This window comes from Dicentrarchus labrax, unplaced genomic scaffold (assembly GCF_905237075.1).
Source record: "Dicentrarchus labrax unplaced genomic scaffold, dlabrax2021, whole genome shotgun sequence".
Taxonomy (NCBI): domain Eukaryota; kingdom Metazoa; phylum Chordata; class Actinopteri; family Moronidae; genus Dicentrarchus; species Dicentrarchus labrax.
The window spans coordinates 7,557,432-7,582,855 of record NW_026136703.1 but is presented as its reverse complement, the minus strand read 5'-3'; the positions used below and the strand labels follow the sequence as shown (position 1 = coordinate 7,582,855).

The window sequence follows — 25,424 nt, the reverse complement described above, 5'->3', positions numbered from 1 at the left end:
CGCACCTCCAAGATGTGCCTTACAGGTGATCGATAAAATGTTAAAATCACCCCCCTCCCTGCGTGGGGAACAACGTGACGCTAACATGGGGATAATATGATGTTTCTTCAAAGCTGGCTGTCAGGAGTTGGGCTTTACATACAGCAGAATACACACACAGGCTCAGACAAGCGTACTGGGGGTTTGGATCAATAATGAAAACCCCACAATGTGTACAATGACTGCTTTACACTGCACCATTGTGTTCTGTGTTAATGCAATAATAGCGTCTCATGGGTCCTTCTATATAGCACATGTTAAGTGTTTGTGTCCGTGCTTTAAATATAAGTATTCTCAATCACAAAGCCACAAAGAGGGCTAACTGCACCTCTGATTACCCGCTTCATTCGTTTAATCTTGGTTAACAAATTCCACCATTGATCTTTATACTACTGGGAGAGAAATGAGCGCCCGAATGGACCCTGGGGAAATTGATCAGCCATATAGAATGGTAAGCTGATAATAAAGCATTGAGCTTCACAAATGGCCCTGGCTTAGATCCTTCAGCTGTAAGGGTATCACGCAATGTAATGTCCTAATTATAGCTGCTGGCAATGTACACCATATATAAGACACATTTCTTTGATTTTGAATGGAATCTCATTCCTAGTGTGCACTGTTTCTACATTTCTATTCACCCACTACACAGACAGTCATAGCAACACCCCCAAAAAAGTTCCTTTTTGATGTTTTATGCTTTCGCTGATTGTCTGAAATTCCCTCTTCACCTCTGCACACAAACAATACATTTTTTCAGCTTGTGTTGCTGCCAAAGTTAATTTCTTTCCCTTTGAATTGTGAGCTGCCACCATCAAAGCCCCAGATAGGAAACACCAAGACAGACAGACAAGAACCACGGCGTAATCCACACAACACTGAGCCCCTAAATCACTGCCTTTTAAGATGAAAGCCTGCAGGATGTAGACTTATGGCTGTAAACAAATCCATCCCGGTACTGCCTACTGGCCTTACAAACACCAGTTTAAAGTTAAATGGGGTTGCAGCTCCCTCCAGTGTAAAGTGATGGACAGCAGTGAAATGATTAGCTATTAAAGCTGCCTGGAGCCACAGCATCAACAGAAGAACCCAGTGCAGCCCTAAAACAAGTCAGCTGGATAAATATTCCACGGTAATAATGTTTTATGTTCGGGCTCATTGCGCTTTTCTGCTCGAGTCAGGACAGAGTTATAGCTAAGACTTCTTTTGGAAGACCATTCTGATTTTAGCCCTCATTTCATATTTCCCCTGCTGGATTATGTCCCTCTGTCCGATTGATTTGACCCAATTGTCTCTCATAGGAGAGTTTGGGATTTTGATAAGTGAGTCTGATTGGAAAACAAGGAGTCCCTGCAGCTACTGGGGCCGACTGGGGACCCAGAAACTGCGCTCAATTCAATTTACTACATTGATTGCATTCATTGCTGCCAAGGTTAGTCTGTAACCCCATTTAATAAAGTGACCGTGTCAGTGGCCTCGTGTTTACCTGTCTGCACAGACTGGGACATTCGGTATTATCATGGTTCACAACAGAAACATAAAAAAAATACTATATTATAACTTAATATATTAAATTCTGTTCATTTATTTATTGTTAATATTTTTTATTTCCATTTAGTAATTCATTGCTTCCTTACTATTTTATGAGAAGTATCTACTATAAGGCGTCACAATTTGACAAAAAAATATATGTATATGCCATATAATACACCTCTCAGTACGACAGAGTTCAATATCACTACAAACCCCCAAAGCCACAATAAAGTTGAATCAACACCAATTCACACAAAAAATGAACATAGTAAGCTTTATGAAGGCAGGAGTGATTGCAGGAGCTACCTGATAAACGAGTGTACAGTATATGAAATTTTCATGACGCTCACTAAACAGATGAATGCATTATCATAAAGGATGAGACGGACAGAGAAGCAGGTGAATTAGATATTTCTTGTAGTTTTTAATAGTCACACTACAAATAACATACTGTAACATTATGATTACCGAGAGACCACATCAGACAACAGAACATATAAAAAATAAAAAATAAAACGGAAATTTATTGAATGTGAGATGTTATGGGTGTGTTTATTACTCAATAAATTTGAAGTAACACACAAGTTAGAGCACTGTGCTTTTATTATGAAAAGCAGTGTTCATCCATTGGCCATTTTCTGTTATGTTATTAATGGTAACTGAGTGTGTACTCTTTGTTTCACCTCTGCATTGGTAAGAAGTTATATATTAAGGGAATTTATTATAGATGTGGTGGCAGTCAGTGGAATGACAGCCAGCTTCAGTGTACTGTCTGATGCAGCAGGCCTGGCATGGATTTGTAGAATGGTTTCATTCCCCCCTCATTCACAAAGCTCTATATTGCACAGTGGACCTTCTCCACATCATTTGGTTCTACTTGTTAACTTACTGTGAGGCACTTTGTGACGTCTGCTCTAGAAAGGTGCTATAAACACAAATTTTACTCACTATTGTGTTTATCATTTAGATGCGTGCTTGCAAAGCATCTTACATGATAGATCAGCTGGCCTTTAAAGGTTACTACCACAACCATACCAGAACATCAACGAGAACCTAATGAAGCTTCTAGTCACTTAACGCTTCATCAGATCAAGAAGGATCTAGTTGTGGATGCTTCGCCTGCTGGCTTAAAGAATGCCGATCCTTGAGAACGTGATGACATTTGTCATACTGAAGTGACATTTCTAAAGGTGGCAATGAACTGAGATGGGGAGCCATGTTGCCCAAAGTAACCTTTTCTTTCAAAGTTCTTTTTGTACTGACATTTTAAGGGATCTCGGGATGATGGGATGGGGGTGGGGGTGTGCTTGAATTTGGCACTTTGACACCGGATATGGAGAATCATAAGCTACCTGGGAGCTAAGGGAGGGATTTTCCGTTTTCTCTGAGATTGGTCGAAATCTCCTCTAGCATTCCTATTTAATACAGAGGGAATGAAGACCACCAGTAGAAAACTGCTGGACTGATTACTGTGAACATCCTCAGACACTCAAGGTCAATATCCTACAATACAGCACCACTGCAAGTCAAAAAGCAAATCATTTATAACAAGGAATGTACCAATTACAGGTTGCAAAAAAGTATTACACAATTTAACAACTAATAATTGCAAAACCAATGTTTTAATTATATTAACACTCAAATGAATATGAGTCATGAAATACTTTAAAAAGGTTGATTACGTGCAACAGTTCAAGGCAAAAAAAAGCTTAAAACAAAGGTCTAATCTAAGAATATGCAGGCAAATTAATAATAAATTAAAAGGGCTTAATGTCATTAAGGATTACAGCAAACGCACAATGCTGTAGAAAATGGGAGAGAAATATACATTTTTTTTGCATTTCAGGATTCCCTGAATTAAAAAAAAAGAAAGAAATCAACACAAATTTCTTTAGTAGAGTATACAGCACTCTAAATCTCATCCACTATTGATACCTCTCATTGTTAGTGTTTTGGAAGATTCGTGTTCATCGGTTTTTCCATGGGGTTTTTCCCTCCCTGTGGTTCAAGTCCTGGGCAGGTTATGGAAACATTTGGCATGTAGCCTCGGACTGGGTTCTGTCTTCCAGATTGCATTCCGCAGAGTCTTTGCAGCAAAGTAAACATATGCACCAACAACAAATAAGACAAGAAAATTAAAAGAGGCACGTAGGGCATTTCTCAAACAACATATTTGTTCTTGGTGGTTGAACCGCTCTTGGTGGCTGTGTCTGCGTGAGATTGGTAGCCAATAGACATCTTCAAGGGAAGCCCCAAGCGCTCCTTGTAAACTCTCCTGTTAACGGGAAAATAACACTGTAAGAGGATGAGGAGAATATCATCATCCTGTGATTATGAATGGAAACACTTCGCCTCACCCTATGTGCGTCACAGCATCCCGGTTCTCGTAGTCTGATGTCCAGACAGCTATTTTATCTCCTTTTGTGCGGATGTTGACCACGGCTCCACAGACGTCATCGCTGTAGTCGTCAAAGGCCTCTCCAACTAGGCACAGGAGCTGGTGAGGGGATGAAGAGGAATAAAAGCCATTAAAACACATTTGAAATATTTCAATTTCACTAATAACATTCAGTGTTTGAATATATTTTGTTTTGCTGCTGTAAATTTCTTTATAAATACAGTAAGGACCAATAATCCAAACTCATTATCCCCATGGTATGACATTCCCAACAAAACCTTTCATCATGGTGAAAAAACATCATTTCAACAGACAACAGATACTAATAAAGCAAATTAATTAGAACAAGACCAGCCTATACTATACAAGAACATAAAATCCATGCACAGGCGGACAGAACAAAGTACAGGGATTTGGATGATCAGCCTTTGAGCTCAGCAATCAACCCAGATCCAACACTTTGTACTGTGCATTATGGTGCACCAATATCTTCCAGAACCTGGACACTTCAGTCACACAGAATGTTGGAAATACAACCTCATTGGCTTAAGCGGCAACCTCCGTAGCTGGCAAATGAAACCACCATGGATGTAACATAAACTGCAGTTCCTCTAACGGCCACTCGAGGATGGCTTGAGTCATTGCTATCAGGCCCCATATTAAAATGCCCAACTTTACAGCAGAACTCACACGTTTACAGCCTGGTACAAAAAACAGTTTGAGTCTCTTCAGCTAAATACCCTGTTCATGATAACTGTAGTGGGCCGAGTTTTTATATAATCTGTTTCAATTATATTAGGGCTATATTAAGTTATGCATAATTATGGACGTGGCCGTTCTAAGTGACAGGTGGGTGCTGTCACAGGCAGCTGTTTTCAGTAACCAGGCTTCATTCAGCCCACCTCAGCTCCTCCAACGCTCCATATATTTGCCCATTTTTGCATTAGCCACACTTGGAGCACGGCTCTTCAGACACTAGAAGTATAACCAATATTACGGTTTTAATCAGTAGTATTACTACAATACAGCTTCCAGCCACCAGTGGCAGCACTCCTGATCAGTTCTTATTTTCAACATTCTTCCTGAAAAATATTGTATGAGCAGTCTGTAACTGAAATGTCGAAGTTCGGGGAGATTTCCTTTGCGGGACCTGGACCAGGGCTAAGCATAGTCCTAGTCCTAGTTCATTTGAAACTGCGCACAATCATCAAAAATCTTTTGAATATTAAAACATTTTGTTTATAGCTTCACATGTATTAAAACAATGGTGTCATTGAAAAAAAAGAGTGACTCCTTTCAGCACTGCCGCTAACTGACAAATCATAGCTTGCTACATGTCTGTATCACTGTCAGTGACCTTTAGAGCAGCGGGAGGTCTCACCACAACACTGTGTGGACTGCAGACTGAGCAGCAAGCCAATATTCAGTTGCTCTCATTTGACAGTGTTGCGACCACTTATCATCCACTCCGCATACAGTCAGTACAGTCAATAATAGATTTTTTAGATAGCATAACCAATTTTATTGTGAAAAAGGACGCTGACAACACCGAAACAATCTGATCTGTGGCTCACATCAATTTTAAAAAGGTATGAGAGGATGCAATCACTCATTTCAGCTAACTATGGCTGTCAAAAGGTAATAAATGTACTACTTTGGGAAGCGGCTCAAGAAACAATAAATAGAATCACTCATTTGAACAGGACACAAAGCAGAGCAGCCAAACCTACAGTTTCCAGCCAGTAGCGGTCCAGGTCTAATCTCCTCTGCTGCTTGTTTAGTGTGATCAGCCAGCGCCCGCCACGCTTGTTCCTCTCGTCCTCCCACATGGGTTCAATGCCATCCTGCAGCAATGGTTCAAAGTGTCAATGCACGTCCCAAAACCTCTGCACCAAAACTGCAAAACAGCCTTTAAAAGTGAGGTTTAAACATGATTTCAACATTGTCTGTAAGAAATATACCTGTATCAATAACCACAGGAGAAATTGTTTAAATCTGACTAAAGGTGGCAAAAACTCAAACTGTGTCCAGTGGTGGTTAAATATTTAGTTAATATCTTTTTCTCAGGTTGCATTTCTGCCCTTCTACCCAAGCTGTGCCTCAACAGTACAACTCACATTTAAGCAACATTTTCTTTTTTTAATTTTGATAGATTTTCATAGCTGATAATGCTAATGATTTCAATAAAAGCACACTGATCGAAGATTACTGCCTTTCCATTTGTCATAATCAACTATCTCAAACACATAATTAGTGGCTGCTAGCCACCTCCTGCCATTCAACTTACTAAACTTCCACGCCTCTCATATTCTGTCATCACATCTGGCTAAATGAGCTCTTTTGTGGATGAGCTCTAAGTTGGCAGATTTAGTCAGAGAAAAATCCTGCCCACGTCTTTCTTTGTTTGTCTACCTTCCAGTAATGATGCTGCTGTTTTGACAAAAACTCCCTCCCTCAACTGTCGACAATTCTGTCGGGTACTGTTCTGTTTGCAGGAGCTTTATTTGATTCTGTAGTCGTAAAATTCTTGCAATTTCAGCTGGTGATAAAATGGTTTTATTACATTTTCAATTCATTGCCCATTATTCTCACGAAGGATTTTGAGAGCCCCGTTTTTCAAATAACCACCAAAAGATGAATTTTCCCCCCCTGTACTACGATTCTGAATGATAACAGCTGCCATACAGTATGTGAGGGCTCAGGCCTTTGCTTCTTTTGCAAAGGATGTCTCATTATGTAAACGTTATCTACCACTTTGACAGAAAAATGTTTTATAGCTTCTTAATGGTTCTTTTTACTTTCACTGAGTCAATATCAGAAAGAGAGAATAAAAACACTCGGGTCTTTGTACATATTGAACATACAATACAGCAAGTGTGGACACTGGAGTGTAAAATATAAAGTATCTCAGCCCAAGAAAGAATATTGGCATGCAGAAATAGTTTTAAAAATGGATTTAACTATACTTTAATCCAGATTTGTAGTCCTCATTCTCTGCACATTTACTTAAATGTTAAATAAATTAAACATACCTTAAAAAGGGAGTAATCACAGCCGGACAAGAGGTTGCTTGACAACTGGATATGGTTGTAGAGACTGAAACAACAAATGCACGGCATTAACGAAACATGCTGATCTACCAGTATTTCAAAAAAAGGTATACGGCCATGGCATTTTACTGCTTCAGTCACTCCATGGAAGTACAGGAAACCAAAAAGACCCAGAGAGATTTATTGCTCCTTACGCCCAGAAATCTTCAACCGTGTCAAACTTAGAGATGAGTCGCAGGTTGGCCTGCCATGTTTTGCTCTTGTCATTCTTGAAGAACCACAGAGACCATCTGTTGGGTGAATACAGAAAAAGGGATTTGCATAAATGTAACAAGCCACTAATTAAACACGAGGTAAACAAAAGTAACCAAAAGCCATTGGGCTTCGGAGCAAATGAGCGACGTATGGATGCACCTGGATGCCGCCGACACAAACTCTATCTGTAAATCAAGCTATCACTCTCTTAGTCCAATTAATTGTGACGCTGTGTCTTACTTGTTCAACGCTGAATCCTCTTATAGTTCAGCAACTGTCTTAAGCTTGAGGAATACTACAGGAAACTGTGGCTGCTGACACTACTATAAAAGCCATTAAAGCAGCTAGTCTGTCAGTGGGTTTGGAAGGTGTTTCTTAAATGAGCCCACATAAATGCCAGCAAAGGACGGAACAAGTCAACGGATACAATTTGAATTCTCTTGAGTTGCACTGTTTATGCATAACAGACTGTCTGATAAGGAAATATGAAAATGCAATAGTCGGCAGGCTTCTGTTTATGGCACCTTTGTGTATTCCATGTTAAACCTATACAGATACAATGCAAATACAGACACGAGCAGTGTTCAGTTAGCTGCTATCTGAAACTTCACTGCTAAATGCCACTAAATCTTACCCACTGGTCTTTTAACTTGTCTGGTTGTTGTTTCATTATAGGCCATAATGTGAGGCAGCATATATGTACAGTCTCTTACATCGACATCTACAGGGTGGTTCTTTGCCTTACAATGCATGCTGGAATAAGCCCATGCCCCCGATGACCCTGTAAAGGAATAGGTGAGTCAAGAAAATTAATGAATGCTAATAGGCAAATGTTGTTTGACCTGTGCAAGCAGCACATTAACGGTCAACATGTGGGAATACTTTGCCTCTGGACTTCAACCTATGTATTTCTAACCTCACAAATGAGTTGTTTGGGGTCCATCTTTTCCTTCAGTTTATTGGCTTTCTGTTGAGTTTGCTTTTTCTATTCAACCCTTTTGGAAACAAATATCCTTGTGAAATTTAAATATATATATAACATATTCAATCGTTGCTTATTTGTATTCAGCACAGAGGGGAGTTGGAACCTATCTGAGTAAGGACTGAGAGGAAAACACTGAAACACTCTGGACAGGTCACCAGACAATCACAGTCTTACTGTGGGGAAATAAAGTTTCCAATCCAGTGGACTGAATTTGTTTGGACTGTGAGACAAAATCCACTTTAACACAGAACATGAATACACACAGAAAGGACCGGGGCCATAAGAAACACTGCTAAACACTGAGTCACTAACTACAGGCACATTATTATAAAACATTATGTTATATATACTATATTCTTATATATCCTTAAATGAGTTGGTAGAACAAGCCCAGAATTAAAGAAACTGTCAAAACATAGTCAGTCGATCATATTTATTTTCACATCGTTTTACTTTTTTTGAAGAGTCTAGTTGAAAATAGATTTTTGCTTAAGTAACAACTCAATTGATCTGGAAAGCAAACATAGATAGATTTGGGGAAAAGAGTATTTTGTTTTTCACATGTTTTTATTGTGCGCTTTGCACTATTTTAGAAACTGCTCAGCTTCCTCTTGGTGAACACAGTGGTCATTGTTTTTGGTGACCCTTCAATTCACATCTTGCTTTCGCTTCCATATGAGCTGTCCACTCAGCTGTGTGGAGGAAGGGTCATCTAGTTCAATTGTGTAACACATAAGTCACTAATCTTGTCTTTGAAACTGAGGGTGCAGCCCAGTACAGCAAGAGGGTGATCAGATACTGGTCTATCAGTACAAGGCCAATATATGGGATTTCTCTGTTTTGCCTCAAAAGTGAGACTCTAAGCACTCTCAATTCAACACGCAAACCAAAGCAGTACATGTCTGCCAGCAGTCCATGAACCAAATTATTGGAGGTAAAGCTTGATTTTTGTGACTGCGACTTAGATAAAAATGGATAATAATTATCACAGCTAAAACTAACTAAACTTATTTTTTTATTACCCAGTTTATAACCATGACAATATCTGTCACAGTACAAATACTATCATATTATGTTTTATATACTTTATATATTAATATTTGCAGGAATGGAATATAATATGCAGAATTATGTTTTCATTAGTGTATAATCAACTGAATATAGGAATCATTGTGTTTTTGTTACCTTAGAGTTAACCATTTTTATCTACAGGCACTACTTTCATGGAGGCCGCCATACTAAACCACCATGTTTCTACAGTAGCCCAGAGGGGACAAACATAACACTGGCTGTAGTAGGGGGCGGTTAATGTTTTTGTGTATTTTGCGGCCACCATCATTTCTCTTTTGCACTTGGAAGAGGAGGGAGTTTGTATCTATTACTACTAATGTTCCACCACTAAATCCTACACACTGGCCCTTTAAACTGCAGAATCAATAATGTTGGCATAAAAACACCGGCCAGCTATTAACAGTTACGTAAAGGCAAAGGGAAATACTGAAAATGATCAAAAACTTTCTGTTTTCTCATGCTTAAACTTTCCCCTGACAATAACCTATTAATGCCCACATAATTCTCCCTGACAGTGCTTAAAGTACTCGAGCTCAAAGTATGAGGCTGTAGCACAAATCTTTCTTAACATGATTTTTTTAGTCACTAGGGGTTGTTTTTTTTAAATGATTTTCCAGGAAAACATCTCTAGAACAAGATAATAATGTTTGATATACTCATATTCTGGATTGTTACAATCTAGATTCAAAGAAAAAAGATAATCTGTTGCTTTTTCTTGTTTCAGTATTTCCATGTGCAGACCTGAGAGACATTTTATAATGTATTCCTATGGAATAAGATGAGTAACTTGTAGTGACTAACAACTAAATATAGCATGTTACAGAAATGGCCGTGTCTCAAAAAGTACAAGGAGTTATATCCAATGCACGGGTATCACTGGATTCAGAATAACAGTTTCAATGATGTGTGCTTTGATCCAGTTTAAATATTATTTAATATGATATTTAACATGTCAAATGAATGGATTTTTTTGTATTTAAGAAAAAAAAATCTACTTTACTTCCTCTACCAACTGAGGCATTATTAATATGTGGAATCAAGATTTTGGACTTGGTCAAGTGTAGCCATCCATTTACAGTTTCCACGGCAGATTTTTGTGCTTCCACCTCTAACAGAAAACAAATCTGTGGGGACATACTAAATATAGTTGTTAGTTATTAATGGAATAAATGACTGGTTCCCCTCATAGTAAGTTTACAACATGAAAAATGACAACCATTTATTTCTAACAATAGTAGTATACAGAGAGAGCTTCTGGACTTGACAGAAAAAAGTCAAATCTCAGCTTGAATGTGTGCTCCAATGCTCGCTTTAATTAAACTGACTTGTTCTGAAGGGGGTGTTTGATGTAGGCATCTGGGCTCACAATCTCCTGTCCGGTCTCCTCGGCTCCATCTTCATCAGGCTGGGTTGGACTTGGGTTGGTTTCCTAAAAAGCAGTTAGAGGTGAGTAATGCATATAAGGGAAGTAGGCGGTGGGTTTCTGTTTCCAGTGCAACCGATCATACTTTACAGGGTGGGTCTAAGTGGAGAAATTATCATGTAACCGTAACATGACGTCTTTTTACAGTTGTTGATTACATAAGGGAACACTTGGCAAACAGATGGTGGTACGATTAAAGGCAACATTTAGAAAGACCCTTGGTGACAAAACAATAGTGTTGTTTCTCATCTCAAAGCAGATAAGTAATCTCTTAAGTAAACTTAAATAATATATTCCGTGACGGAAGCGTTCACTAGTGAAACCCGATATGAACATCTGGTACACATTTCACTGTGACGTGAAGCTACAGTTTGGCTAGCTGACTCTACTGCTACCACTACTGGTGGCAAATAACTTTAAAAAGTGCTAACTTCATTGTCAGACAGTTCAATTCATTCCCAAAATGTTTGTTGACGAACAGAAAAAACTTCCATTCATATAACTTATTTAAGTTTAGTAATTCCTTTTATGAGCCAGTCTTGAATTCGGCATTAATTTAACACACCAAATAGTGTTTATTAGTTTAAAAAACACCATCTTTAAACCTGACACTCTTACTATCCCACCCTCGCCTAGCATTAGCGTAATAACGTTAACATCAGCCACTAAAGTAACGAGCTAACGTTTCATGGTAGAGGTCAGCAGGGAGCACTGTCAACCAATTCAGACAGTTCACATTTGAGCTACAAAACTACTGCTGTTTGTGTTTGGTGGGTTATTTTAAACGCCGAATTCACTGGTAGTTCATAATACTCGTACTGTCTTAAATAAGTGTTAGTCATGTCTACTTTTGCCAATAACTTAAGCAATGGCAAGTTAACGAGCTCATTTTGCAATGGAAGTTGCCGCGGTTCTCATCGCAAAGGTGAACGGCACGTCGGTTAGCCATAACGTCAGCCTTAAAGTTAGGAGATCTCCACACACAAGCACTCCTCTTTCACGCTTAGGTCGTGGCACAGAAGACAAACTAGAAACTAATCAAACACCACATGTGGTTGTCACAATGGTCAATTTCCTGCCGAGGACCAATTTTTAAAGTTGTTCATAAACTTTTAACGTCAACTCGCCCTATAAATATAGCGAGAACCCCCCCTAAATATTATGATAATGTTCTTTAGAGAAAGTGCTCACCGGTTCGGCGGTCGCCATCTTACAAATCTGTGTTAGGAAAGTTTGTGTTGATTGGACGGAGCGGCGCAACGTGACGACCCCGCTGCGGACATGCGCTGTGTGCCGCCGCTGGCTGGCTGCTGCTTCTCCGCGACTCCACCCCTCCTGCAGACGAAGGCATGGCGAGCACCGAAGCTAGAAGGGAGTGTGAGACAGAGGGCTGCAGCAAGGACGCCAAACTCCAGTGTCCCACATGTATCAAGCTTGGTATTCAAGGCTCCTATTTCTGTTCACAGGTACTGATGCTTTCTCAGCTTGTCCGGTTCAAACGTTGGCTGTAGCCCCACACCAAGGCCCTGTGTCTTATCACGAGGCTGCTAATTGTCAAGCTAGGTAGACATGTGTAGGTGCCTGGTAACCCGCTAATAACCAATTCTCTTTACGTTAGCGAATGGCTTCTAGCTGTGCAATGTTATAACGTTACAGTTATCTGAGTGTGAATAATGCAGTCAGTGTTTGTAACTGATGCTGTCTGTGTAAGTTAACAGTAGGCCGAGTGGGAAAACGTTCAGCTAGCTAACTGTTGACTGGTTAGCTAAAGTGAGTGATACAACGTCCCTGGTCAAAGTGAAAAGCCTCCAGTGTGAAGTGCTTGTGCTGACAGAGTAAAACTGTGAGTGAAATAATGTACACTGTTTAGGAACCAGGTATTCCAGTAATGTAATTTCCTGCTAGTAATGATAATTGAGGTGTAAAGTGAGGTAACGGTAATGTATCGTGACAGATCAGTTGGTGCCACGATGTTTGATCCTGGTACTTTTCTTTCCAGCGACACCAAAACCCCAGTCACAAATCTGTCAGTTTAAAGACTCACTTCTGATCCACAATGCTTCGTACTTGGCAGCTGAATGTCACTTATGCATTTAAGGGTTTAATAGAAGTTAATCCCCATTTAATAAAAGTTTGGCTGAGCAGGACCCTTTTGAACAGTGTGACAACTTTTAGTACTGACAGATGCCATTGTCACTGTAGGTGTGTTTTCACTTAAGTGCCTAAAGGGCTTGTAAGATGTTGTGTGAGTCACTTGTGAGAGTTGATATTGTATTGATAAAGTCTGTGGATGCTGCTCTGTCTTGCAGCAGACACTGGCCTTAAAGCATTAAACATTAAACTACTGCAATTACTCTCTCAACTCTCTCTGCAGAAGGTCTCTGTTTTGAGTACATCTAATGCAATGTTCTTTGAATCCAAAGCTTTATAAATAGTCAGGTGGGGTGGCAGTTTCAATGATCTTGTGGTGCTATGGCATTTAACCCTAGAGGTCTTTGCTGTGATTGCAGTTTCGGCTGTGCAACCTGATCCGGCTTTCTATATTCCCTGTGTGTGTGTCTCTCTCTGCTCTTAACCGTCCAGTTAAGGCGTAAATGGCACTGACATTGGCAATAAATGCTGACATATTTGAAAGTGTCTACCTCTAGGGCACTTTCTGTGGTGCAATATCTGTCACAGTGTGCAAACAAGTAGTATCGTTTTTGTAGAAGTTGGCTTTGAATGAGTTGTGCGTCAGTCCAAAGTCAGTGACCATGCATGTGATTGTAAGACATTAGCTAACTGTAATTTTGAGCACAAGTATCAGTCATAAAAATCCATAGATCTGTCATTCTATGTCCCCATTTAGAGTTTCTTTCTGTGTTTTCATTTCCAGGAATGTTTCAAGGGGAGCTGGGTGTCTCACAAGTTGCTGCACAAAAAAGCAAGTAAGTATTCCTGATCACTGCCGGTTCTTCTGTACTAACGTTAAGTTCTGTTACAGGCCAATTCACAGCATATAAATTAGTGACATTATTTTGGATGCTAGTGCTGAAGGAAACCAACCACTGAACTTACACGGTGTCCAATTAGAGCTTGTTACTAAAGTCGACAACAGGTGTTAGCCCTTGACTGCAAACTAACACATTGGTCCCAGATGCTTCAGAGACCTTGTGCTGTGTTTTGTTTGTTTCAGAGGAGGACAAGAACCAGAATGAATCTAAGAACTGTGTGGAGAAGGACATCAACACAGACCCATGGCCGGGCTACCGCTACACAGGAAAACTACGCCCTCACTACCCACTGGTAAGTTCTTGCTGTTAAGAAAATAGTAATTTCACATATTTTGCCATGTATAATTCATTAAATGAAAAAATGGATAGAATGACCCAAGTGACGAAATACACAATAAATGCCACCCCTTTTGTCTCCATTTGGTTGCATTTGATGGTGATAAACTGGTTTGCACATTTTTGTCACCGTTTTTCTTATACTTTAACATAAAATGTTAAATGTTGCTTTCTTCTATTCTGTTTCCTCCTTTGGACCCTGGTGTAGACTCCCATGAGGCCTGTGCCTGGTGACATCCAAAGACCTGACTATTCAGATCATCCCAGAGGTAACCATGCTACTTTCTTAAGGAAATATACCAGAGACAGTTAGTCTTTTGTTAAATAAGAGGTTCTAAGTATAAAAAGTAGTTCCAGTCATCAAATACTACGTTATTCTCCCGGCAAATTTGCCCAGTGACATTCACATGGCAGTGCTTATGGTGTGTTTGGATGTCAGATAGTCTGTCCATCCATCTGTTTGTCTCTGTCCCGACACACAGCAAGTGCGGATTGTCATGAAATCTGTCATGGTTATTCCTGGTTCCCATTCCCAGATGACGATTGTTAATGATTTTAGTTTCCCCTCAATCTTGCCTCTATTGCCATCTCTGGCCTAAAAGTCTATTTACAGACAACATATCAAAATGTACTGCTCTGATTACCATAGAATTTACCGAGCAGACTGATGCTCTGGTGAAGATCAGTGCCTTTGATTTTAATTACCCTCAGGACAAACTGCAAATTTAGCACCACTAACAGGAAGCCTCTAATAATAGTTAAAATCATCAGTATTTTACTTGTTCTGTTCAATACTTTCACACTGTGGGATGTAATAATGGCTGTTGGCGGTGCTTCACACTCTGTGTTGTTATTAAGTAAGAACTCTGTTGTGTGGCATAATGATGGATAAAAAGAAAGCATACTTATCATCCAGTGAGCACATTGCTCACTGTTCACAGCTCCAGAGTGGTGAAAACTGAGAGAAAAAAATCTACCAGAGCAAACTCACTTTATCACCCTAATTACCAACCGGTGGGAACTCTACAGTGAAAAGAAATGGGGGTTCTGTATTTTGGCTCTCACTCCAGCGCACTATGTGTCAAACCATTAGCTCCTGTCTTTTGCCCTTTGATTGAGCTGCAGACGTTACTGGCAGTCAAGCTAACTGGTCTTGATGAGGGGCATTGTCTGGCTAACAGAAAATAAAGAGAAAGATGTGAGATTATTTAAGTTATTCATAGTTAAATGAACCACATTAACTTGGAAGCATAGCACAGTGTTCTTCCTGTATGAAAATAATGACAAAAAAGTCCAGTTAAATGTTTTATGTAAAAAGAAATGGTGTGTGTGTTCTTTAGTAAAAGAGGGAAAAAAGCAGAGTGCCCTGCTGTGGTGTTGTTGTTAACATTATGTTTCCAGCAGCAGAGACCACTGGAACAGACTCTGCTGCAACTTTGGTACTGGAACTCCGGTTAGGTTGGTCTGTAGGTTAGGGGTACAAAGTCTTCACAAAATACACCTTTGTCTTACACGCCGGGTGCTGCACTGTGCCCTCGCAGTTCAGTTCCACCTTTCTGATCCATCAACATAACATAATTAACTAAAGTTAGTCCAAAATGTATTAACATTTTTGGCATTCGTGACTCTATATAGAATCATAGAAGATACAAATCGTGATTCTTATGTGGGTCAGTTTTTTCACCCCCACCATTTCCTCATATAAATGCAGGTGCTTATCCAGTATAATAGGGTCATCACTATATTGGTGGAAGACAAATCCTGAATGAGAACTAGTCAACTTTCTGAAGAGTGAACAATTAGAGATGCACCTCTGAGATTCTCAGACACATTTTTTGGCAAATTCCAGTACTTCAGCAGTTAGCCATTGATGGCATAGATTTGTGCCACGTGAGTGCACATTCTGAGTTGCAAGCTGTTGAAGGCCTGTCTCAGTGTGTTACAATAGTCTGGACAAAGTGGTCATCCATGCATGTGTTTTATATAACTTTTTGCATGAATACACAGATAAGCTGATATGTCTTGTGCTGTTGGCTAAAGAACTCTACACAAACAGGATAGTGTGCACCCCTGTAGGCAACGCTGAAGAGAAGAACACCAGCACAGTGAATACTGCTCCCTGCTAAGTTCTTAAACACTTCTTTGTCACTAGTTTGTTCTTCATTTAGTGCTTAGTGAACAAAATGATGCCACGGTACAGTTGATTTATCATAGTTTTCCTTTTAAAAAAACAAACCACAAACATGACATAACGTGGTGCTGTCACTCCCAAACAGCTGTCTGCAATGAGTTCATTATGTGGTTGGTGGAAGTTGCTCAAAGCTGTAGCTGCATAATGATGTGTGCATTCTCAGTAGGGTTGGTAGAACTAGAATCTTTTCACTGGAGTGAAATTGATTGATTTGAAGCATGTACATTGTAGTTGCATTCTGTTCCTCTTTTGCTATTTGGACACTAAATAATCATTAAATCATTTATTTTAAGCATGTACCTTTTCTCCTAATTTCTTTTAAAGCCGATATTGTAAACCTTTAACTGGAATGGATTTTGCTCTGTTTAACAGCCCAGTAATCTCTCACTATAATCTCTTGCCACCATTGGCTTTAGATTTATTGCAGGGAAAAGTAAACCCGCTGACAGGGCTGCTGTCACACTGTTTTCATAAACCAGTGTGCTTCTTTGGTGTTAATTATTAGTCACCTACAATTGTAACCTGGCTTATTTACGTCTATTTCTCTGGGCAAGCCATTCATTGTGCAACCATGGCAACCTCTGCATCCTTGTCATCTGACTGCATAGATCCATACTCAGGTAGTCATGGTTACAGTCTCCTTTCATTCTCCTGTGATGCCTTCTCAGGGACTGAGGCACAATTGTTACTGTCTAATGTGTTTTTTAACACAGGGCTGTTATTGAGCTGAACTCAAATCAGTTTTGTAACATAAAATGTTAGTTATTGCCATTAATAAATGTGTGAGACAGTTGACCTTACCATTGTGAAGACATAATAATGTGCACACTGATTTTCTCATACTTTGCTTCTTTCCTGAGCAGCTGTATCAAAGCGTAAGTAAGTCCAATTGATTGTTGCACTCACACTGTAGGCTCTTCAGGTCAAAAGGAGGGCTGTATTTGACTCGTAGACAAACCTGTCTAAAGTCGGTGTTGCTAGGCAACTGTCCATGTTCATCCAGCAATCATCTTGTTGAGTTAATAAATTATAAATCAGTGAATTGTTGATGACTCCAGTGCTTTGACCAACATGTACTGAAATGTTGTCCTAATATGCTTTTCAGTCCAAGAATAATGATCTGATCTCTTTTAATCTGTAGTCCAATTGCTTGTAGTCTTAATTCATTGCCAAGCTGACTGCACTGACACGTAACTCTAACAGTCCTGCTCTGCTCCTCTGAGTCGACAGTGTGAGTATCATTAGAGTCTGCCTCTGCTCAGGTGCTGATGCTGTAGCTTATTCTCTGCAAGAGCAGCTAGTTACCCATAGTACCATAGCGTTGCAAGCCGCTTTTACTTTTGTTTGAAATCTTTCTATTTAATATAATATATGTATTTAAAGTATAATGATAGAAACGGAGGTTAACTAACAAATGATAAGTCATCATGTTACTTAATCTTGATGTTCAAATTAAACAATGAAAATGTTATGCTGCGTTTCCACTGCATGGTACAGCTCGCTTCACGCCTTTGGTACCAGGTACTGTTCTTGATTTTGTCCGCCACTGCAGCTGGCAACCCCTCAGTGTAGGCGGGATTCTTCAGACAATCATCATATTGATGCCAGGTGAAACTGACCGTGACATCGTCTTCAGCGCGACACACATGAACAATGGAGGACATGCTTTCCTTTTGAGATCCTTTTATTGGCAACCAAAGCAGTCTTTACTTCGTCAGTTGATCATGGTGCGGATTCTCTCAACCAATCTGTGGTCAAAAATGTAAAACAAAAAAGAGCAGGTGGATTGGAGCCAAGCCGTACCATGCAGTGGAAACACGGCATTAGAGGTTAGGTTTTGTTCTTTGCAAAAAATTGTTGAAAACTTAATCTCTCCTCACTTGTACTCTTGGTCTGGACTTGAGTCAATTGTGTACTCTGTTGAAGCTGCCAGGAGTCAGACACCACAGAAGGTAAAAAGTTAATAGTAAGGGTGACTATGCCAGATGGCTTATTGTCAACTGTCACTTGTGATGTTAACCAAAATCTATTAGGGGTATGTGTATCCAGCTGTGACGGTCGATGTTGATGCTGCGTCTAAAAATTGATAAACTCTACGACAGCTGCTTTGTGAGGTCCTATTGGAGTCAGTCACAAGATGTGACGTGTGAATGATGGCGGCCATCTGTCTTTGTTTCCTTCACTCAGGGATATCTGAGTCTGAGCAGTTTCTGAAGGGGACGTCACAGATCAAGATCCTGTCTCCTGAGGACATCGAAGGCATGAGAGTGGTGTGCAAGGTAACACAACTGACGTCATTTGAGTTGTTATCCCGTTTAATGCATTGTGGTTTTGACATGTGTGTTATTTGCAGCTGGCACGAGAAGTCCTGGACATCGCAGCCATGATGGTGAAACCGGGCGTTACAACAGAAGAAATAGACCACGCTGTGCATCTGGTACACACACACACACACACACACACACACACACACACACACACACACACACACACACACACACACACACACACACACACACACACACACACAAAAGTTATAAAGGCTGGGATGTTGGGTTCTACCCAAAGCAGCCTTCACAGAAACACACAATATGTTGTTGAAAGAGCTGTCTCAGACAAATGCCAGCCTTTTCTCCTCCCTAAAAATATATATATATATATATATATATATATATATATAAATATCCCTGCTTATAATATGCCATAAATATGATCCAACAATATGCCCTGGTTTTCCTGGGCCAACATCAGCATGTTTGTCATTGTGAGAATGTAACCATGCTTACTTTAGCATTTAGTTCAAAGCTGGTGTGGCTGTAGACTCTTAGTCTTGTTTAAACCTGTTAAATAATTGTTGCCGAACAGACGCTGCTAATAAATAATGGAGCAGTGAGTATCTTCATGTAGATGAAGCTCCCTGCTGTGAAACATCAAGTCAGCTTTAGTTAAATATTGTACAATATTGAAGGCGGACACGCTGTCATGTTGGTCTTATCTAATACGTTCAATGCACACAGGATTGTGGAGGATTGCGATGCCGAAAAAACTGTGTACCGATACAGAACTTACCAGCTGCATTAAGCTGTAAGACAGCTACATGAGGGGAAAGGGGGTCACTCATATTTTACTCATTTCTTGCAATCTCTATAACCAATACACTTTGTCTATTCAGGCTTGTACAGCGAGGAACTGCTACCCCTCCCCACTCAACTACTACAACTTCCCCAAATCCTGCTGCACATCTGTCAATGAAGTCATCTGCCATGGCATCCCAGACAGAAGACTACTACAAGAAGGGGATATACTCAACGGTATGCTCATTGCACCCATCATAATTTTGTCATTTTGGGACCCTAGCACCAGTTGTTTGTCTAATATCTGCCACTGCTTTAAAGTTTCATATCTTTGTTAGAAATCCATTCTCAATGTCAAACCAAGTTCTAGGAATAGTTAAGCAGTGTTTGTACGTATGGGGAATGTTTTATTAAAGAGAATTGGGGGCTGGGGGCTTCTTCCTCCGTGACAAATGATTGTACCAGCATCCTGAAAATTTGTCAGCGGGAGTTGGGCCAGTTTTAGCCTCTTTTTATGAATATTTCTGCTAAGGCGATGTCTTCCATCCGCCACTCCCCTCAGAGCGTCTGATGGAGTACTTGCCAGCAACTCATCTCTCGCTGCGTGGTCCGACAAGACAAATTGTTTCATTAACCTTTACCAGTGGGGACTTGCTAGTCCCATTCTCTGCTCTCTATATTTCTTCTTAAGTGGGAAAAGTCCCACTTTGCCCACTAGCAATTCCAATTTCATCAGCAATTTAAAAAAAGGGGACATTTTGTTTGGCCTTGTAAATAGGCTGATGTTTTATGAAAATTAGTTCAGCCAATGCACGCCATTATGTTTCATTATTCATAAGTGTGTTTTCTTTGTGTTTAACATAATGGAATTGTTTGCCACGTAGCACAATGGTTCTGACATATTCATCGTCTTACTCTTATACAGTGGACATCACTGTCTACCACAACGGTTTCCATGGGGACCTCAATGAAACCTTCTATGTTGGAGAAATGGATGAAGAAGCAAAGAAACTGGTTGAGACCACATATGAATGCCTTATGCAAGCCATCGACTCTGGTAGGAATTCCAACTTGATTCTCTTTCATTTTAATAATCTGAAATGTAAGCCTTAAATGTCTTTTAAATATGATTTTGACAGGTCTTAAAAGTTGATTGGATTAACCAACCCCACCTGCACTGCTCTTTGTATATACTTGCATTACATGGCTGTTGGGGTAGGGGGAATATCAGATATTGGTATCAGCATGTGTCAGCCCATAATTAAGAAGAAATTAAAGTACACACAAAGTTTGAATTCATTTAGCAACAGCGTCACCATTACATAGTTTGTCCACCAGAGAGCTCTGACATTTGAGAGCAAGTTCGAGATCCAATGTTCATCATTCAGTTTCTGACCTGTTTCCCAGGCACAAGATAGAATTTTCAATCTCAATGTTAAATCTAAACTGGATGAAAAAATGATGAAAGTTATCAGAATAAAGAAAAAAAAGAAACATTTCCATTTCCATGACAACCGAACAACTCCCATCTGCTGAGGAAGACTGTGTGATATGATTGAAATCTGCAGAGCAGCTACTTTGAAGTGAGGTGAAATTGAAGGGCTCCTCATCAGAAACGTTGGTTTTGTTGCCTCGTCTGCACTACATCAGCGTCAGATTTAAAAGAAAATTCAAATTGAAAAACAGCCTATTACCCTCACACTTACGTCCTGGCTTTCTTTTTTTAACTTTACAGTGAAGCCTGGGGTTCGCTATAGAGAACTGGGGAACATCATCCAGAAGCACGCTCAGGCCAACGGCTTCTCTGTAGTGCGGAGCTACTGTGGTCACGGCATCCACAGACTCTTCCACACTGCTCCCAATGTGCCACATTATGCCAGTGAGTAGTCACATACCTGCCACCTGTACATGCTTTGAATCTCTGAAAAAGTTCTGACATGTTCTCCTACAACAGGATGATTTCTATGTTCATTAATTTCCCAGAAAACAAAGCAGTTGGAGTTATGAAGCCTGGCCATGTGTTCACCATTGAGCCCATGATATGTGAAGGTGAGTGTAACTGCTTTTGTGTGAGTAACATGAACAACAATAGGGGTAATTATAGCAATAATAATAATTTGAATTGGTATAAATAAAACATAATTGCCCTAATTAGGCTCCAGCAAATATATAATAAAACAAGTATCACAGTTAAGAGACACCAAACAAGAATAACACTTTGCTGGGCTGTGAAAACCATATCTCTCCAAAATGATAACTTCTTTTTTTAAGCTGAGAAAAATCTATAATATATAATATTGCTATAATATCTCAAGCTATAAAGGAACACTATATTCTTCACTTCATCTGACCAAATTTTAAGATAGCGTAGATTTCTAAGGATAACAAAAATATGTCCGTCTAAGTCATAAAGCAAGTTTGTACAATGGCTTCCTCGGATGTATTGATAGCCAGAAACTTTTACAGTCAAAGCTAGACAGAGATTGAGGATTTGAAGCTGTTAACTGGCTCACAAGGGGTTAAACAATGTGTAATACAGCAGACCCAGTCATGCTTTAAAACAGTTCATTAAAATCTTAACAAGCACTTTATACCTCACCTGTATCCAGTGCCAGGCCTGACGTGTTTTGTTTCTACAACGCTGTTTAATTGATGCCGTGTGTGTGCGTGCGTTTGTGCGTGGCGTCTCAGGTGGCTGGCAAGACGAGACGTGGCCCGACGGCTGGACGGCAGTGACCAGAGACGGGAAGCGCTCGGCTCAGTTCGAACACACCCTGCTGGTGACGGAGACCGGCTGCGAGATCCTCACCCGCCGCCCCGAGGACAACGGTCGCGCTCATTTCCTGAGCCAAGTGTAGGCTGGACCTGAACGCACCAAGGACTGGACTCTCCAGACAGAGACACCCAGCACCTCTGGGTCTCACACACACACACACACACACACACACACACACACACACACACACACACACACACACACACGTATACACTTGCGCGCACACACATCTGAAACAAGAGGCACCACTCCTAGAGCTCAGTTTAACTGTGGCTCTCATTGTTCTTTGAATTAAATATTGGTTCCTCGAATTAAATGGAAGTACTTGAATGTGTCTTATATCAAACGTGGATCGCTTTATTAGTGAAAACAGTGTCCTCTGAAGGAAAGAGGAAAGAAAGTATTTATTAGGTTTTGGTTTTGCTTCGTGGTCAGGCATGACATCAGGCCGGTTTTGACCTCTGGGTCATGTCAGAGTTTTTACTGGCTGGCTACTTGTTGTCTGTGGTGTGTGGAGCTCAGGGCAAATCCAACTCTAACCCATGCTTCGCTTCATTTCTCTTAGCCAATGCTAACTCAATCAGACTTCCTAAGAATTTCCCAGAGATGGACTGAAAAGAATCAGCAGTACCGGGAAACCTGGTCAAAAAGTCTCACAAACTCAACAACTAGCAACTCAAAACTTATTTAGGATATGGAAAATAACACAAGGCCAAAAAAAACTAAAAGATTTCAGCCAACGAAAACCATCTTCTGGCGGCCATATTGGATATTTTCAGCTCTAATGAAGCAGAGTTTAACAGCACATATTTAAAGGAGCTGTTTTAGTGAAAACACAAGATAGATGAGAAGATTAATAGCACTATCATGTACGTACTTTAAGCATGTAACTAGAAGACGTTTAGCTTAGCTTAGCTTAGCATAGGGACTGTAGGCAGGGAGAAACAGCTAGCCTGGCTCTGTCATGGTTAGCACCAGCATTCCGAGGGCTCAGTAACTACGATGTATCATGTTTGTTAAATTTGTGCAATGAAATTACGTGCAAAATCGACTGTTTGTTGTATTTACGGGAGGTTGCGTGAGCGTGGCCTCAATTTGTCATTTTTACAAACTATGGATTAAACAAATGAGATATACGGTCTTAATTAGTGCGCTTTAGAGGTTCTGGTTGGTGGATTTTGTTGCCTTCAGACAGTCAGGTGCCGTTTCCGCAGTTCCAGTCTTACTCTATTCTAAGCTAGGCTAAGCGTACAGCCTCCTGGCTGTAGCTTTGTATTTAATGGACAGATGTTAGTTATATTAATCTTTTCATCTAACTCTCAGAAGGAAGGCAAAATTAACATATTTCCCAGCATCTGTAAGGGTTTGGAAAGGAAAAGAAACAATCACTTTATCACTTATCTCTGTGGTATGTACCTGTTGACGTGTCCAGTAGAAGTACTCTAACGCAATTGTTATATCCTGAATGTGGCTATTATTAGTGCACAGTCGGTTTTCCAGTAGAGGACGTCAGCCCCGGTTGCTAGGAGAATTGTGACGCAACCGCAGAGCATCTACATAGACATCCAGAATGAGAACAACGACATTGAGCACAAAGTCGTTCTGAACTTGTAAATCCTGCTCCGAGGAATACTCTTTACAGTGTCTCATCATGTTTCCAATAGCCCTGGTGTAGCAAATTGAGCCTTAATGTGTGAATCTAGGAATTAAAACTTGCAGAATATCTCAAGGCACGTTAACTGATGTTTCCCCCCCTTATCTCGACAGTCACCATTTACCTTGATGTGGGGATTTTCCTGGTGTGAGCAGCATTCATTATTTCTACATTTTCAGAGGACTAATGTGATCACAGTTTCTCTGCCATCTTTGTATTTCTTCTAATGGAGTAATAAATGACTCTTATGTAGCTCTGTGTGGGTGAGTTTGTCCTTGAATAGATTGGAGATCTAAATCCCAAAAGTGGTTTAATTCTCCAGCCTTTTATTACTGGAAATGACTATCTGGGTACCTGTTAGCCTTAATGCCTCTTGTAACTCAGTGGAGTGCAATGATTGTCTAAACTGCGTTTGAGATTTGATTTTGACACATTAGTTTACTTCAAGTTTGACTGTATTGGTAAACTTCCTAATGTTAGTGAAGGTTGTCTGTGCTTCTATAAAAATGACTTTAGGTTCATAAACATGATTTCAGGAAAAACTACACCAATTTAGTCTGCAGTTACTAATACAGGATCATTCATGGCGCCATGGAACGAAGTTGGTGGTAGTTGTTTTGATGCAAAATGCTGCTTCAGTTTCAGTGCAAACCGCGGTGATTCAGCAGAAATGAATTACTCAATAAACTGCTAGGATGTTATAAATGGGGACCGCCATAGCACATCCATTAACGATGATATAAATTTGATTATATGGCAGCCATTTTGACCTGCTATAATAGAAAAAGCACATATGTAATAATTACCAGTTTCAGTTACTTGCTTAATTCTTAACCTTAAACTCAAAGTGGTGTCCTTACAAAGTGCAAAACACTAAATCATCACATGCAGATACAACACAGACGCCTCATATTAGCACACGTTTCCTTGCCTGTTACTAAACATACAGATCAGACTGGAAATAAGGACAAATAAATGCATTCTTTTCCTTTTGATTTCTATCAAAATGTTGCAATGTACTAAGTGTCTGACTGTAAAATGGTTCAATGTTAAGCGCCTTCCAGCATTACGGTATTACTTTACCTTACTGTTGTTTAGATGATTAAAGGAATGGTTAAACCTTTGGGAAATGCACTTATTTGCTTTCTAGTTGGAGAAGACTCTTATGGGAGCACGGTAAATCTGAAGCTACAGATGGAAAACGGTGGAAACAGCCAGTCTGGCTCTATCCTGTTCTTTCAATCACAAATCAAAGCGTAAAAACGACAGTTGCCATTTTACACAGGGTTATGTGCTGGAAATTACCGAACATTAAATTAATTCAGTGAAGTAAGAACCCCTTTTTTGCCTCATATAAATGCAGAATTTACTAATTACGTCAAAGTCAGACTCTTATCTATATTTACATTAGTGCAGCATATTCAGTAAACAAAATATTTTCAAAAGCCATTCATCAGGGGGTCATCATCTCAAGCACTCACTTCAGCATAAATTGCACATTTCCTCTCATGGCTGCAAGAATTAGGAGGGAATGACCACGACGTACAGTTTTGATGAGAAGTAGTTCCTGTTTGACAGCTTCATTTGATAGAATTAAAATTTAAAAATACCATAATGATTGGGATTCTGTGATAAACATATACAACACT

The 25,424-nt window shown here is 39.9% G+C and overlaps 2 protein-coding genes across 2 annotated transcripts; one reads left to right on the top strand and one right to left on the bottom strand.

Annotated features, from left to right (window-relative positions):
• Window positions 1-1,969: 1,969 nt before the first annotated feature.
• eif4eb (eukaryotic translation initiation factor 4eb) lies at window positions 1,970-12,055 on the bottom strand. The gene is made up of 7 exons (XM_051390269.1): window positions 11,943-12,055; window positions 10,654-10,757; window positions 7,212-7,307; window positions 7,000-7,063; window positions 5,698-5,811; window positions 3,927-4,066; window positions 1,970-3,844 (listed from the first exon to the last, which is right to left on the bottom strand). The coding sequence occupies exons 1-7, from the start codon at window positions 11,958-11,960 to the stop codon at window positions 3,730-3,732; spliced, it is 651 nt and encodes a 216-aa protein (XP_051246229.1). The 5' UTR covers window positions 11,961-12,055; the 3' UTR covers window positions 1,970-3,729.
• Window position 12,056: 1 nt separating this feature from the next.
• metap1 (methionyl aminopeptidase 1) lies at window positions 12,057-24,027 on the top strand. Its single transcript, XM_051390147.1, has 11 exons — window positions 12,057-12,217; window positions 13,627-13,678; window positions 13,927-14,036; window positions 14,289-14,349; window positions 18,459-18,550; window positions 18,625-18,708; window positions 19,444-19,582; window positions 20,271-20,402; window positions 21,081-21,224; window positions 21,329-21,394; window positions 22,037-24,027. The coding sequence occupies exons 1-11, from the start codon at window positions 12,101-12,103 to the stop codon at window positions 22,201-22,203; spliced, it is 1,164 nt and encodes a 387-aa protein (XP_051246107.1). The 5' UTR covers window positions 12,057-12,100; the 3' UTR covers window positions 22,204-24,027.
• Window positions 24,028-25,424: the final 1,397 nt, after the last annotated feature.

What these genes read in the sequence shown, in the direction of transcription:
- eif4eb (XM_051390269.1), bottom strand. An exon ending in AAACACCCCCTTCAGAACAA is followed by an intron (nt 7,308 to 10,653) that starts GTCAGTTTAATT and finishes TTCACCCAACAG; the next exon opens with ATGGTCTCTGTGGTTCTTCA. An exon ending in ACGGTTGAAGATTTCTGGGC is followed by an intron (nt 7,064 to 7,211) that starts GTAAGGAGCAAT and finishes TTGTTGTTTCAG; the next exon opens with TCTCTACAACCATATCCAGT.
- metap1 (XM_051390147.1), top strand. Translation starts at nt 12,101, where the DNA reads ATGGCGAGCACCGAAGCTAGAAGGGAGTGTGAGACAGAGGGCTGCAGC. An exon ending in TAGACCACGCTGTGCATCTG is followed by an intron (nt 18,709 to 19,443) that starts GTACACACACAC and finishes TTGTCTATTCAG; the next exon opens with GCTTGTACAGCGAGGAACTG. An exon ending in AGAAGGGGATATACTCAACG is followed by an intron (nt 19,583 to 20,270) that starts GTATGCTCATTG and finishes ACTCTTATACAG; the next exon opens with TGGACATCACTGTCTACCAC.